This window comes from Xenopus tropicalis, chromosome 4 (assembly GCF_000004195.4).
Source record: "Xenopus tropicalis strain Nigerian chromosome 4, UCB_Xtro_10.0, whole genome shotgun sequence".
Taxonomy (NCBI): Eukaryota; Metazoa; Chordata; class Amphibia; order Anura; family Pipidae; genus Xenopus; species Xenopus tropicalis.
The window spans coordinates 132,007,836-132,023,256 of record NC_030680.2 but is presented as its reverse complement, the minus strand read 5'-3'; the positions used below and the strand labels follow the sequence as shown (position 1 = coordinate 132,023,256).

Here is a 15,421-nt window from a genome sequence, read left to right as displayed (position 1 = left end):
GCATTGCACAGACAGACGCCGGGAGTTGTAGCTGAGTAAAAGAAGCTGTAGGAAGCATTGCACAGACAGACGCCGGGAGTTGTAGCTGAGCAAAAGAAGCTGTAGGAAGCATTGCACAGACAGATGCCGGGAGTTGTAGCTGAGTAAAAGAAGCTGTAGGAAGCATTGCACAGACAGATGCCGGGAGTTGTAGCTGAGTAAAAGAAGCTGTAGGAAGCATTGCACAGACAGATGCAGGGAGTTGCACAGACAGATGCCGGGAGTTGTAGCTGAGTAAAAGAAGCTGTAGGAAGCATTGCACCGACAGATGCAGGGAGTTGTAGCTGAGTAAAAGAAGCCGTAGGAAGCATTGCACAGACAGATGCCGGGAGTTGTAGCTGAGTAAAAGAAGCTGTAGGAAGCATTGCACCGACAGATGCAGGGAGTTGTAGCTGAGTAAAAGAAGCCGTAGGAAGCATTGCACAGACAGATGCAGGGAGTTGCACAGACAGATGCCGGGAGTTGTAGCTGAGTAAAAGAAGCCGTAGGAAGCATTGCACAGACAGATGCAGGGAGTTGCACAGACAGATGCCGGGAGTTGTAGCTGAGTAAAAGAAGCTGTAGGAAGCATTGCATAGACAGATGCAGGGAGTTGCACAGACAGATGCCGGGAGTTGTAGCTGAGTAAAAGAAGCTGTAGGAAGCATTGCGCAGACAGATGCAGGGAGTTGTAGCTGAGTAAAAGAAGCCGTAGGAAGCATTGCGCAGACAGATGCAGGGAGTTGCACAGACAGATGCCGGGAGTTGTAGCTGAGTAAAAGAAGCCGTAGGAAGCATTGCGCAGACAGATGCAGGGAGTTGCACAGACAGATGCCGGGAGTTGTAGCTGAGTAAAAGAAGCTGTAGGAAGCATTGCATAGACAGATGCAGGGAGTTGCACAGACAGATGCCGGGAGTTGTAGCTGAGTAAAAGAAGCCGTAGGAAGCATTGCACAGACAGATGCCGGGAGTTGCGCAGACAGATGCAGGGAGTTGCACAGACAGATGCCGGGAGTTGTAGCTGAGTAAAAGAAGCTGTAGGAAGCATTGCATAGACAGATGCAGGGAGTTGCACAGACAGATGCCGGGAGTTGTAGCTGAGTAAAAGAAGCTGTAGGAAGCATTGCATAGACAGATGCAGGGAGTTGCACAGACAGATGCCGGGAGTTGTAGCTGAGTAAAAGAAGCTGTAGGAAGCATTGCATAGACAGATGCAGGGAGTTGCGCAGACAGATGCAGGGAGTTGCACAGACAGATGCCGGGAGTTGTAGCTGAGTAAAAGAAGCTGTAGGAAGCATTGCATAGACAGATGCAGGGAGTTGCACAGACAGATGCCGGGAGTTGCGCAGACAGATGCCGGGAGTTGTAGCAAACCAAGCAGAAGCTTCAGGCTGTATTATAGGTGATACATTGACTCCCACCAGGTATATTCCCTGGGGTCCTAAACCAATGAGGAAAGCTGTAATGGGGTTCGGGGGTAAAGGCAATGAATGGGGGACAGGCTGAGAGAGAGAGAGACAGAGAGAGAGAGGGAGAGAGAGAGAGGGGGGGGGAGAGAGAGAGCTCGGCAGTCAGGGAGACGGAGAGAGGAAGCAGAGAAGCAGCATCAGTTGAGTGAAAGTTGTGCCGCCGGGAGGAGGGAGGAATCAGTAGGAGGGTCGGAGCTGGGGGGGGGGGAGACAGGGAGGCATCAGTAACTAGCGAGGAGTAACATCCTGGCAGCAACGGAGAGGGAGCCGGAGAAGGGCAGTGGGACAGAGGGGAGGGAGAGACAGGAGGCACAGGGCTGGCACAGGGGGCAAGGGACGCGGGGTATTATAGCACAAGGGGAGCCAAAGGGATGCGCAGCGGGAACAAGAGCTGAAGGATCGGCACCCACATCCCCTCAACGGCACCCATATCCCCGCACCCACATCCCAGCACCCATATCCCCGCACCCACATCCCAGCACCCTTATCCCAGCACCCATATCCCAGCACCCATATCCATGCCCACTGATGGCTGCAGCTGTCCTGCTCCTGTCGCTGGTGGCATTGGCCTCAGGGCTAGAGTTGGTCAGTAAGTTCCACTCTCCGCAGGTCACTAATAACTTTGCGCTGAGCGCCGGGGAGGGGCTGTTGTACCTGGCGGCGGTGAATCGCCTCTACCAGCTGAACTGGGAGCTGCGGCCGGAGCTGGAGGATGTTACCGGGCCGGTACCGGACTCCCCGTTGTGCCATGCTCCGCAATTGCGAGAAACCACCTGTGACTTCCCCCGGACCTCAACCCCGAACTACAATAAAATCCTACTACCCGACCCGGAGCAGGGGCTGCTACTGACCTGCGGATCTATCTTCCAGGGGCTGTGTGAGCTCCGCGCCCTGCGGAACATAACGCTCCGCGCAGTGCCCTTCCCTGTGGATAACGCGGTGCCCAGCATGCTCAATGTAGCTGCCAACCACCCCAACGCTTCCACCGTAGGGTTACTGCTTCGGGGGCCCAGTGGGGACACCAAGCTGCTTGTGGGCGCTACATACACCGGATACTCCAGCCAGTTCTTTCCCTGGAACCAAAGTATCGCTGACCATCGATTTGAGAACAGCCCTGAGATTTCAATCCGGGCCCTGAACCTGACCGCCTCCGAGAAGCTTTTCACTTTTGACATCAGTCCGTCCGATGACAACATATTCAAGGTAAAGCAGAGCTTTAAGGCCCGGCATCGCCTGGGGTTTGTCAGGGCATTCCAGCAGGGACCATTCGCGTACCTGGCCATGAACGTGGAACCCGCCCCTGCGGGGAAGGAGAACCGACCCAGTAGTGTTTTAGCGCGGATCTGTCTGAAGTCTGAGCCTAGAACAGAGCCGCGCAAACTCACAGAGTCCTACATCCAATTGGGACTGCGCTGCGAAGGCCCAGGAGGGGTGCTGTATGGTCGCCTGCTGTCAGTGTTCGCGGAGTCGGAAAACATATTCGGGATATTCGAGGGGAAAAATGAGGCGGCGCTCTGTATGTTCCCGCTGCGCTCGGTGGCGCAGGAGATACGCGGGGCGCGGAGGGGCTGCTTTGAGAGTCAGGACGCGGGGGAAGTGACTGTGTTGGACAGTGTGGTGCAGGGGACTGGCCCCAGCTGCGAACGCAGGAACGCCAAGGTCAAGGTTAGTGTTTATAATTATACATTATTTCTCTTGCATGAAATTGGGTATGATTATGGGGCTTACTGAGGAGGGCATTTCCAATCTTTGTTGTTTGCTGAGAGTTGTAGTTGCAGTCAAGAATACTATCCCCCTATCTGTAGGGGATACTGACAGTAAGATTTCTTTGTGCCCAGAGAATGTACTACATGCCAGTCCTTACTTGCCATGACTGCAGGTTCCACAGCCCCTTATACCAAACTATATATGTGATACATTGATATACATAGTCAGAACCCACAGTGCTTCATTCCCAGACACAGGTGCTTGGCAGGTTCCATCATCAGAAATCTGCAGTTTCAGGCCTTATTGCAAAGGAACATTTAGGGGCCACAGACCCAGAACCTGCACAGATTGGAGAGGGGGTTTAGAGCAGCTCTGAGTTCTGATTATTGTACCCTCTTACCCTTTATATATATATATCTATCACTGACATTCTCCTTCGTCCGTTACTCCTTTACTGCACCAGTGGAGCTTACAATCTAAGGTGCCTGTCACATTCACATACACTATAGTCAGTTTAATCGGGGGCCTGTATGTATTTGTAGTGTGGGAGGAAACCTGAGTACCCAGCGCTGGTTTAATACCTGCTGTTCCCTAGGCATGTCCCTCCCCCACACACACTTGTACCCAACTGTGCAATCAGTTTGGATTGGGATGTGCAGTAATGGGCTGTGGAGTTACAAAAAGAGTTGAATATTTTTTCTCTATATAGGTACTGGGGCCCAACCCTTACGCTGCTGCTCTAGGCCCGTGCCCTTAGGTGCCTATATAAATAAATATAACCCTGGGAGTACCCGGAGAGGACCCGATGATGGGGATCACCCCCTGAAACATATATTGATAGAATATGAATTGTACTGGAGAAACCCAAAGGAGTATGGGGAGCCCATACAAATTCCCCGCAGATAGCAGGGCCAATCACAGCCCTTTCCCTGTAACATTTTCCTGTAAGCTACGCCAGGCTAGTGGCTGCCCGCTGACAAGATGGGGTTGGTGGCACCCTACAAGGCAAGGTATTGGGTGCTACTGGCTCCTTTTGGGATGATTTTTAATGAATCAGCGCAAAAGGGGATTTTTAAAGGGTACATTACTTGTAATACAAATGACTCCCTATCCCTAAACCATTCCTCATGTATATATATATATATATAGAGCAGTGTATGCAATACTGTTTCCTGGGTGCCATGCAATTACAATTACAAATGTACCATTAAAGCCTTGGCAGTGTTTACTGAACATATACTGCAAAATGACATTGAATTCCATTTTCATTCATTAGCCAAAAAAAGCAGATTTTGGGTGAATATCCCCTTTAAGTGAATATTTTTCCCCCCCCCAATGACTTTCCATCCGAGTGTGCGTGGGCGTCGGAGCTTAATAAATACAGGAGCGATGCGATACTGACGCTCATCCAAAAACACCTTGTCATTCACTGAGTGATGAGCTGTCGTTGCCTGGCGCTCACATGGCAGGTTGGCACAGAGAGGGAGGCAGACAGAATACGCACCATATTGTCAGTCATACAAAGCAGGGAGACGCACCAGGCGCAGTTATATAGGGGCACATACACTATTCCTTATTCAGCTCCTCTGTAGCCTGAGAGAGAGAACATAGTGTGATATGTGGTTAGTAAATAAGCAAGGATTCACAGGTCTGCTTGGCGCCATAATGGCAACTGAATGGAGGTGCTGGGTGCTGCCATTGTGCTTTTTATGCTGCTAATTTCCCTCATAATAGGGAGTTAATGTTAACTTGCACCTGATGTATCAACACGGATACAAATTAGCACCCATTTTGCACGTTTATGCCCCCCTCTTGTCACTTTCATCATCTGATGCTCTCGGAGTGATTGGCTATTGAGGAGATGGGCTCAGTCAGTTTGTGCAGGGTAAATTGGCACTTGCTGCAAGTTGCAAAGGCTCAGGCATGGATGCAAGTGATAAACATAAATGTATATTAGTTTTACATGCATTTTAGTCCTCTGTACTTGCACTAAATTAGCATCAGTCTCTAGGCGGTACTTTTAAATACTATCAATGTGCCTGTGGGCAGATTCAGGCTGGCCAATTACCCCCAAAAGTGGGTTGTGGACCCCCCAGCCCCTACCTGACCTCTCTGCTCTGTCCCAGTCCCACTACTAATGTTGCGAAGAGTTGCTGCACTTGTTTATATACTCACACTCACCCTGCTCCTCCCCTCTGCAGAACTCAGAGATGGACTGGTCAGATGCAAGTATATAAATCAGCTAAGGGTCAGCACAATTGAAAAATCTTGGACCTGCTATTGCAAGGCTGCATTTGTATCATTAGAGATCTAATTTGCAAAGTGCAGGGCAGGGTGCAAAATGGAAAAAATGGGTGCTAAGCACTATGTAACCTGCACTGCATGTAAACACTTCTCCTATACCCACTACACTGCCTGTCATTCAGATGTGAAACCTAGGGATGCCAACGGGCACAAAGCGAAGCAATGCCCTGTACTTACTGCCAGTCTATGGCTGCAAAGTACAGGTATAGGACCCATTATCCAGAATGCTCGGGACCAAGGGTATTCTGGATAAGGGGTCTTTCCGTAATTTGGATCTCCATACCTTAAGTATACTAAAAATCAATAAAACATTAAATAAACCCAATAGGATTGTTCTGCCCCCAATAAGGATTATTTATATCGTAGTTGGGATCAGTTACAACATTTGATTAAAATGGAGTCTATGGGAGATGGGCTTTCTTTAATTCGGAGCTTTCTGGATAACGGGTTTCCGGATAAGGGATCCCATACCTGTACAAGTTACAAAAATCCCACAGGCAGATGTGTGTCCATGGGATTAATTAATGAGGCTTTAGAATTCTTACAGGCCCGATCTTTATTGCTAACAATTCTGCAGTCATTCATTGCAGTTGTTTCCTAGTAAAGGTCTTATCAGAATGTGAAATAGTTAATGGTGTGAAGAGCCAGAGCAGGATGTGGGTGGCATAAATACTTGCAGAAGGGTAATTGTCATTAACATTGTGAGTTGCAACTGCAGTCAGCTCAAAGCTAAGGCAATCTCCTAATTAAAGTTATTAGCTGACAGTCAGTAGTTCTCCTATGGGAAGGTTTGCAGGGCACCTCAGTAGGTGAGTGGGTGTCAGGGAAAGCATTGCTAATGCCCTCTGTTATCTCTCAAGGAATTATAAGATAGTAATTTCATCCCCATGTTGTTTATCAGTTGTCTTTAAGTAGTGATAACTGCCCTGGGCTTAGCGTATGTAATGGGGCCCCACAGATATGGTTGGAAGAATATGAATATAAAGCATTACACACGTCTTTATTATGTAGGATCAATATTAATCATAGAGCTAATATCTTCTGGGAAAGGACTATGGCTGTGGGATAGCAGGTATAGTAGGGAGAGATGGTGCCTATAGTAGCAGTGGGGGGATAATAGCCTCTGGGAAGGGATTGTATCTGTGGGATAGCAGGTATAGTAGGGAGAGATGGTGCCTATAGTAGCAGTGGGGGGATAATAGCCTCTGGGAAGGGACTGTGGCTGTGGGATAGCAGGTATGGTAGGGAGAGATGGTGCCTATAGTAGCAGTGGGGGGATAATAGCCTCTGGGAAGGGACTGTGGCTGTGGGATAGCAGGTATAGTAGGGAGAGATGGTGCCTATAGTAGCAGTGGGATAATAGTCTCTGGGAAGGGACTGTGGCTGTGGGATAGCAGGTATAGTAGGGAGAGATGGTGCCTATAGTAGCAGTGGGGGGATAATAGCCTCTGGGAAGGGACTGGGGCTGTGGGATAGCAGGTATAGTAGGGAGAGATGGTGCCTATAGTAGCAGTGGGGGATAATAGCCTCTGGGAAGGGACTGTGGCTGTGGGATAGCAGGTATAGTAGGGAGAGATGGTGCCTATAGTAGCAGTGGAGGGGTAATAGCCTCTGGGAAGGGACTGGGGCTGTGGGATAGCAGGTATAGTAGGGAGAGATGGTGCCTATAGTAGCAGTGGAGGGGTAATAGCCTCTGGGAAGGGACTGGGGCTGTGGGATAGCAGGTATAGTAGGGAGAGATGGTGCCTATAGTAGCAGTGGGGGGATAATAGCTTCTGGGAAGGGACTGTGGCTGTGGGATAGCAGGTATAGTAGGGAGAGATGGTGCCTATAGTAGCAGTGGGATAATAGCCTCTGGGAAGGGACTGGGGCTGTGGGGTAGCAGGTATAGTAGGGAGAGATGGTGCCTATAGTAGCAGTGGTGGGATAATAGCCTCTGGGAAGGGACTGTGGCTGTGGGATAGCAGGTATAGTAGGGAGAGATGGTGCCTATAGTAGCAGTGGGGGGATAATAGCCTCTGGGAAGGGACTGTGGCTGTGGGATAGCAGGTTTAGTAGGGAGAGATGGTGCCTATAGTAGCAGTGGGGGGATAATAGCCTCTGGGAAGGGACTGTGGTTGTGGGATAGCAGGTATAGTAGGGAGAGATGGTGCCTATAGTAGCAGTGGGATAATAGCCTCTGGGAAGGGACTGGGGCTGTGGGATAGCAGGTATAGTAGGGAGAGATGGTGCCTATAGTAGCAGTGGGGATAATAGCCTCTGGGAAGGGACTGTGGCTGTGGGATAGCAGGTATAGTAAGGAGAGATGGTGCCTATAGTAGCAGTGGGGGGATAATAGCCTCTGGGAAGGGACTAGGGCTGTGGGATAGCAGGTATAGTAGGGAAAGATGGTGCCTATAGTAGCAGTGGGGGGATAATAGCCTCTGGGAAGGGACTGTGGCTGTGGGATAGCAGGTATAGTAGGGAGAGATGGTGCCTATAGGACCAAACCCCGCCTTGAGAATTAAAGGGTAAACAGCATGGGCCAGCTATTTGATAGGATTGGGTGCTGGGTGCAGGTATTAGCACCTGGGTGCAGTTCAGCTGAGCACATTCATTGAGAACAATAGGGTGTATAAGTGTACGCATGCTCAGTGGCGCACAGGGGGGTTTATGACAACACACCTGCGGGTCCCTTCCCTGCTAAAAGCTTTCGCACCACGGAGGAATGAGAGCGAAACAAGCACAACGCTCAGGTGGCTCATTACATGGCAGTAAAACAGGGAGAATAATGGCAGCCACTCTGCACATTCCTGTGCCTGGGAACATTAGCTCTTACTCCGCATCTCTACAGCTCAGTGAATTAGCCCCATATCAGGCAAGCACTAATTACTTAGCAACACTCTTCCAGCCAGGCAGAATGACAGCGGGGAACTAATATACACCCTGCTCTCCCAGGGAACAGAGGGCTCGGTTACTTGCAGCTCAGGGATGCCCACAGTTTCTCAGTTTGCCAGGCATCAATAGGACAGAATTCCAGGCTTGTATAACTGATAGCAATGGGTGGCAACCAGCTGTAATGATTATGGGAACACCATATCCCATAGACTCCATTTTTAATCAAATACAGGTATGGGACCAGAATGCTCAGGACATTGGGTCTTCCAGATAATGGGTCTTTCTGTTATATGGACATTAAATAACCCCAATAGGATTGTTTTGCCTCCAATAAGGATTAATTATATCTTAGTTGGGATCAAGCACAAGGTACTGTTTTATTATTACAGAGAAAAGGGAATCATTTAACCATTAAATAAACCCAATAGGACTGTTCTGCCCCCAATAAGGGGTAATTATATCTTAGTTGGGATCAAGTATAGGTACTGTTTTATTATTACAGAGAAAAGGGAATCATTTAACCATTAAATAAACCCAATAGGGCTGTTCTGCCCCCAATAAGGGGTAATTATATCTTAGTTGGGATCAAGTACAGGTACTGTTTTATTATTACAGAGAAAAGGGAATCATTTAACCATTAAATAAACCCAATAGGGCTGTTCTGCCCCCAATAAGGGGTAATTATATCTTAGTTGGGATCAAGTACAGGTACTGTTTTATTATTACAGAGAAAAGGGAATCATTTAACCATTAAATAAACCCAATAGGGCTGTTCTGCCCCCAATAAGGGGTAATTATATCTTAGTTGGGATCAAGTACAGGTACTGTTTTATTATTACAGAGAAAAGGGAATCATTTAACCATTAAATAAACCCAATAGGGCTGTTCTGCCCCCAATAAGGGGTAATTATATCTTAGTTGGGATCAAGTACAGGTACTGTTTTATTATTACAGAGAAAAGGGAATCATTTAACCATGAAATAAACCCAATAGGGCTGTTCTGCCCCCAATAAGGGGTAATTATATCTTAGTTGGGATCAAGTACAGGTACTGTTTTATTATTACAGAGAAAAGGGAATCATTTAACCATTAAATAAACCCAATAGGGCTGTTCTGCCCCCAATAAGGGGTAATTATATCTTAGTTGGGATCAAGTACAGGTACTGTTTTATTATTACAGAGAAAAAAAAATTAATTATTTGATAAAAATTGAGTCTATGGGAGACAACAATCCTGTAATTCTGAGCTTTTTGGATAATGGGTTTCTGGCTAACAAATTCCATACCTGTAATTCAGAATTCTTTTTTCTCTGTGATAATAAAACAGTACCTTGTACTTATTCTTAGTTAATTAGTTTAATTCATTTAATTTTGTTTTTAAATGCTAAAAGACCATTGAGGTTCATTTGTCAACCATTCATTGAGGCTCAACAGTAGGTGGAGGGTCCCAGGTTGGACATACCGGTATTCCACTTATTTGTCCCCCTCAGACATCCTGTAATACTTGGGGCTCCGTAAACCAGAACTCCTTTTGCAGCAAATATCTGTCACTTTACTGCACCAGTGATTTTAGTGGCAGCGATTCATATAGATGACCAACCAATCAGAATTGTATATATTTTCATCATTGGCCTTGCTGACCAGTCAAAGCTAATTTTTGATTGGTTACTCTGAGTTACTATTCTAGAATAAGATTACTTGGATTTTCAGTTCCCTTTATGGAATGTAGAGGGTTGACTGAAACCTACAGTCCTGTGCCTGCGCCCAAAATAACCCCTCTGATTGGGGATCATAAAGATATTGATTGGGCAGGTACTTAATCCTGTTCTATTGGGGTGTAGGGCATCTTCCTATCTTTGGCCTGAGGGCCAGACTTCTGATCAGCCTGATTAGGCCTAAAGGTGGCCATACACAGTCGGATTTCAGCTGCCGATTCAGGTCCTTCAGACAGTCGGGTCAATTCGACAGTTTATCTGCCTGTGTCGGGCACCCCCGACAGGCCTACACTACTGATATCTGGCCTAAAATTGGCCAGATCTTAGGTGGGCACATTGAGAGATGATCCGCTCGTTTTGTGACCTCGCCAAAACAAGTGGCTTGCAACGTGAATGGCCACCCTAGCTAGATAGGGCTGTTGTTCCGAGGTTCTGCTCTGGGTCTGGCTATGGGCAGATCGCAGGGTAATCACCCCTAAAGCCAGCTTTCCCCCCCATTTCCAAGCAGCTATAGCTGTATGTATGTGCTGAGTTCATGCTTGCTGTATATCCATGACTCCTGTTGTTTTATAGGAGGCCTGTGGATTGCAAGCTGCCAGATAGATTAATTCAGACTCTGCTTTTAGCCAATAATGCATTTCTAGGAGGGAAATAAGCCATTCCATGAGGGAGCGGGTTTATTTTCCCACGTCCCCTGTCCTCTGCACACTAATGAGTCACAGACTGTTCATTCCTGCTGAGCTCGCAGCTGGTCCCTTTCCCACGTCCCCTCAGTGAGCGCAGCAGAGGTGCAGAACATCTGCCCTGGCCGTGCCCCCTGTGTTTGCCCCCTGTGTTTGCCCGCTGCAAGGGCACAGCATTGTACATATCCAGCCAGTGAGGGGTGGAATACTGTTAATGGAACTTCACCCTTGGGAGAGGGAGAGTGAGGGAGAAAGCACCAGAGAGAGGTTAAATGTATGTCTGGGAGCAATTTGTAAGCTTGTTCTCTGATCCCAAGGTAGATTGCAATCTCTCTGCCATATTTCACTGCTAGCATCGCTCGCCATTTCTCAGGCTTCTGATAACTTTCTCCTCCATGCTGAACGTTTCAGGGCTAACAAATTGCTGCCCAAATATCAATGGAAGTTGTCCAGGAATCAGACTGATCTCACAGGTTATGAAAACAGACGGGGCGGCTTGTTTAACTGTGAGGAATCTGGGGGATACTGCCGCTTGCTGGGAACCTCGAGATTAATTGCTGCTCTGCACTCTGGACCTTTCTATTAAAGGGGAACTCCACCCAAACACAACTTAAGCACACAGTGCAATGCATTATGGGTTATGTAGTTCCACTGCCTGGGTTTCAAATGTTGCAAAAAGAGAAGAACTTTTTGTAGCTAGATTTCCGCATATAAAAATGGAACAGATTACAATGATAGGTATATAGGGGGTTTCTGTGTGGGGCTCTTTAACAAATTTTGGTTCAGAAGCCTGCATAAGGGCAATTGCATTATTATTCTCTTTTTATATACCGTATATACTCGAGTATAAGCTGATCTGAATATAAGCCGAGGTACCTAATTTTACCCAAGAAAACTGGAAAAAATTATTAACTCGAGTATAAGCCTAGGGTGGGAAATGCAGCAGCTACTGCTAAGTTTCAATAATCAAAATATATATTTAAAAACATATACCCCACTGATGCCTCAATTAATGTAATTACATTAATTGAGGCATCAGTGGAGTATATGTTTTTAAATATATATTTCAAAGAAAAACAGTTAAACTAGCTCTGTAAGTGGAGAAGAGGGTCAACAAAAACAATATGAGTACTACCCCATGCTCATTGTGCATTGGCAAACTTGCTGCAGACCCAGTTCTGAAGGACACGTAAGGGGAAATATGGGAGCAGGCCAGGACACTGGAGGGTCTGGCTGTGGGTGTCCTAATTTGCGCACAAAGGGTGCTAGCCTGGAGGGACCCATGGCACCCGACTCAAGTGTAAGCCGAGGGTGACTTTTTCAGCACATTTTGGGTGCTAAAAAACTAGGCTTATACTCGAGTATAAACAGTATTTATATTCAGCAGTGTTTTGCAGAAATCATACAGCAGGTTCTGCCCCAGTGGAGTTTACAGTCCCTATCACATTTACACTCACTATGGTCAGTTTTATGATCTGCCAGTTACCCTGCCTGTGTGATTTTGGGGAGTCGGGAGAGACTGGAATACTCAAAAGAAGCCCAAACAGACTTGGGGTGAACATACAAATGTCTTGCAGATAGTGCCCTCTTGGGAATAGAACTTAGGACCCCAGCTCAGCAAGTCAGTAGCCTTTTTTATTTACTGCTGGTTACAGTAAGAAAAGTAAAATCAGTGGAAAGTGGAAGGCTATTGACCACCAAGGTTCACCTTAAGAGGACCTGGGCAGTTTTGGGACTTTTCTGTGATTTTTTTCCTATGCTGACTATTTCAGTTCAGACTTTTTAGTAAATGTAAGACATTCGTGCTTCTTAGGGGCCGATATATCAAAATGTGAGTCTTGAGCTTAATACATAAAAACTCACCCACATTCTATTCATTCCTATGGGATTTTTAGAAGTGTATTTATTAATGGGTGAAATTTAGAGTTCATGTGATAAATACGCTTCTAAAAATTCCATAGGAATGAATAGAATGTGGGTGAGTTTTTATGTATTAAGCTCAAGACTCACATTTTGATATATCGACCCCTAAGTGGCAGATATGATGCACTGGCATATCATATTTTCAATAATACCTGGTCCAACCAATATCCATGATGCACATATGTTAGGGATGGCCCGAGCACAATGCATGTACTGAGAAGCAGCAAGGTGTCAGTGACAAGTAATGTAGGCTCTCTAAATATAGAATCCCTTGGGATACTGATTGAATTAATTTGGGAAACTCACTGGGGCTCTGAAGTCCAAGTTCCTGTCTCTGTGGATTAACAGAACAAGTGGAGGGAGCAGTTTATTCCCTGACTACTGTTTGTCGCTCTCCAAATCTCATCACTGGAATGAGTCTCCATCTCAGCACTTACTGGATACCCACACAGCCCTTCGCCTCTGTTTATTGTGTAAACACTTCCATTGAGTCATTTTCACAGGATTTGAACCTTACGCAGAAAAAAAATGAACCGCAGCCCAAATTTCCCAAAGCTGAGGCAGGTCCCATGGGGGAGTGGAAGGAACATGCCTTCCTTGGCTAATTCACTGCTCTTGCTACATTGGCCTTGCATAAATCAACGTCAGATTTGGACACAAGATAGGAAGTGTGCACAGAGCAGGGCACCCCTGGGCAGACAGACGGGCTCACTCTATACCCCTCTGATCTGCTCTTGAAATGAAAGGGTAAAGGGCACTTTAAAGCAACATCAGCAGTTTGGGCTTCAGATGACCCAGCCAGTATGGATAGCGGCTACACAGCCAGTCTGTCAGCAGGAGGCCAGAAACCCTAGCTTTGTGCTCTTTCACCATTTGTGTGATGTGTTGCACTAGTGATTTATTCTTGTTAACAAGGGGAATGTTATTGTTACTACTATAATAGATGTTACCCACAGGGACACGTTCATCCAATTTTGCCTGGAGATTGTTATTATTTCTTGGCCCCCAACTCCCACGCACCTAGAACAGAACACGGTATATCACTGCTTACTATCATTTTAATTGCAATTCACATACTACTCCATTGTATCATGTATTATGCTGCGCTAAAACAAATTGCAGTCGGTCTTTGTTTTTTTTCATGTTTTCTTCATGTTGCCTGATGTTCTGAACCAGAACCACATGTGGCTTGGAAGTGTTACCACATTTGAAGCAAGGTAGAAAGTCAACTGTCAATTCATTTCAGTGTGAACATTATTTTAATGTAGGGTTGCCACCTGGCCAGTATTTCACCGGCCTAGTTGATAATGTATTGACTAAAGGCCCCCATACACGTTAGATCGCCAAGCGAGCGGATCTTCACCCGATATCCCCACCTGCGGGTGGGCAATATCGGGGAGCGTGTAGGCTAATTATATTGGCGGCAATGGGGCAGTCGGTTCGGGGACCGCATTAACGAGCCGATGTGGTCCCCGATCCGACTGAATTTTAGGCCAGATATCGGTCAGGCAGGCCTCTAGTTTCTGCCCCTACACAGGCCGAATCGGTCCAAGGGACCGATATCGGCAGCTGCAATTGGCCTGTGTATAAGGCTGGAGCAAGTATTCCATGTTAAATGTATCCTTCCTCGTCGCTTAGGCCAAAAGCCAGTCATTTACACCTTTGATAAAGCCTGTTATGCCCCCGGCCTGCCCAGTTACTCCTCTGGTCCCCTTCATAACCAGCATTCTCCGATCCATCCAGTCGTGATCAAATCCACCCCAATCACAGCCCAACCCTTTTTTCAAATACGGGTATAGGATCTGTTATCTGGAATGCTTGGGACATGGGTTTTTCGGATTAGGGATTCAGTTTGGGATTCGGCCGAATCCAAGCCTTTTTTATCAGGAGCCTGGCCAAACCAAATCTGAACCCCATATAAAGCAAAAAAATTGCCTTGGGGCAGCAGCTATTTCCATCAGTTCACTGGCAATTTTTATTGGCACATAGGGTTCGGATTCAGTTCATGCACCCAGATCTGTTTCAGGGATTCAGGGATTTGCCCGAACATCAAACTTATGGGTTTGGTGCATCCCTACAAGGATCACTTCAAGTTTGTTGAAAAATCATTCATTAAACACCCAAAAGGATTGTTTTTCCACTAAGGATTACTTATTTATCAATTTTTCAAGTCGTTTGTTTTTATAACGCGAATAAACTCGCGTATCGAATATTCATTTATTAATAATAGGGCTGAATGCAACAGCGCTTCCTAGTGGTCCCAAAAGACAGGTGCAGTTCTGTTGCTGTTTAGTTTGCGGAAATAATGTAGGAACTCCCCATGTAGGCTTTTTAAGGGTAGATTACTGCACCTAAAATAAAATCTGTATACAGTGCTGCATTATTGTTACTTAAATGTATTATAATAAAATATAATCTAGAGGTGATCATTTTTAGGCCTTTATCTCTGAGGTTGCTGGGAAATGTAGTCCCATCTTAACAACTAAAATGGGGCATGTTGCACAGTATGACCATTAGTTATGAAACTTGCATGCTGCTGCCTGTACCGAGTTCACACTTCCGTGCATTTCATGACACGCTGCAGGTGATTTACTTGCTTGATGGCAGGATCACACTCTACTTGTGATTTACACCCACAGCTGGTGAGCTGCACCAACAGACAAGCTGCCAGCTGGGGGCAGAGGGCACTTGCAGGCTGAGTTATTGGTTGTATAATGGATACTGTG

At 46.6% G+C, this 15,421-nt stretch overlaps 1 protein-coding gene across 1 annotated transcript in view; it reads left to right on the top strand.

The window, feature by feature from the left end:
• The first annotated feature begins 1,752 nt into the window (after positions 1-1,752).
• plxnd1 (plexin D1) overlaps positions 1,753-15,421 on the top strand; it is an 84,856-nt gene continuing 71,187 nt past the window's right edge. The window contains exon 1 of the mRNA XM_002936256.5: positions 1,753-3,152. Coding sequence (XP_002936302.3) covers positions 2,016-3,152 — 1,137 coding nt within the window. The 5' untranslated portion in view covers positions 1,753-2,015. The remainder of the gene's footprint in view (positions 3,153-15,421) is intronic.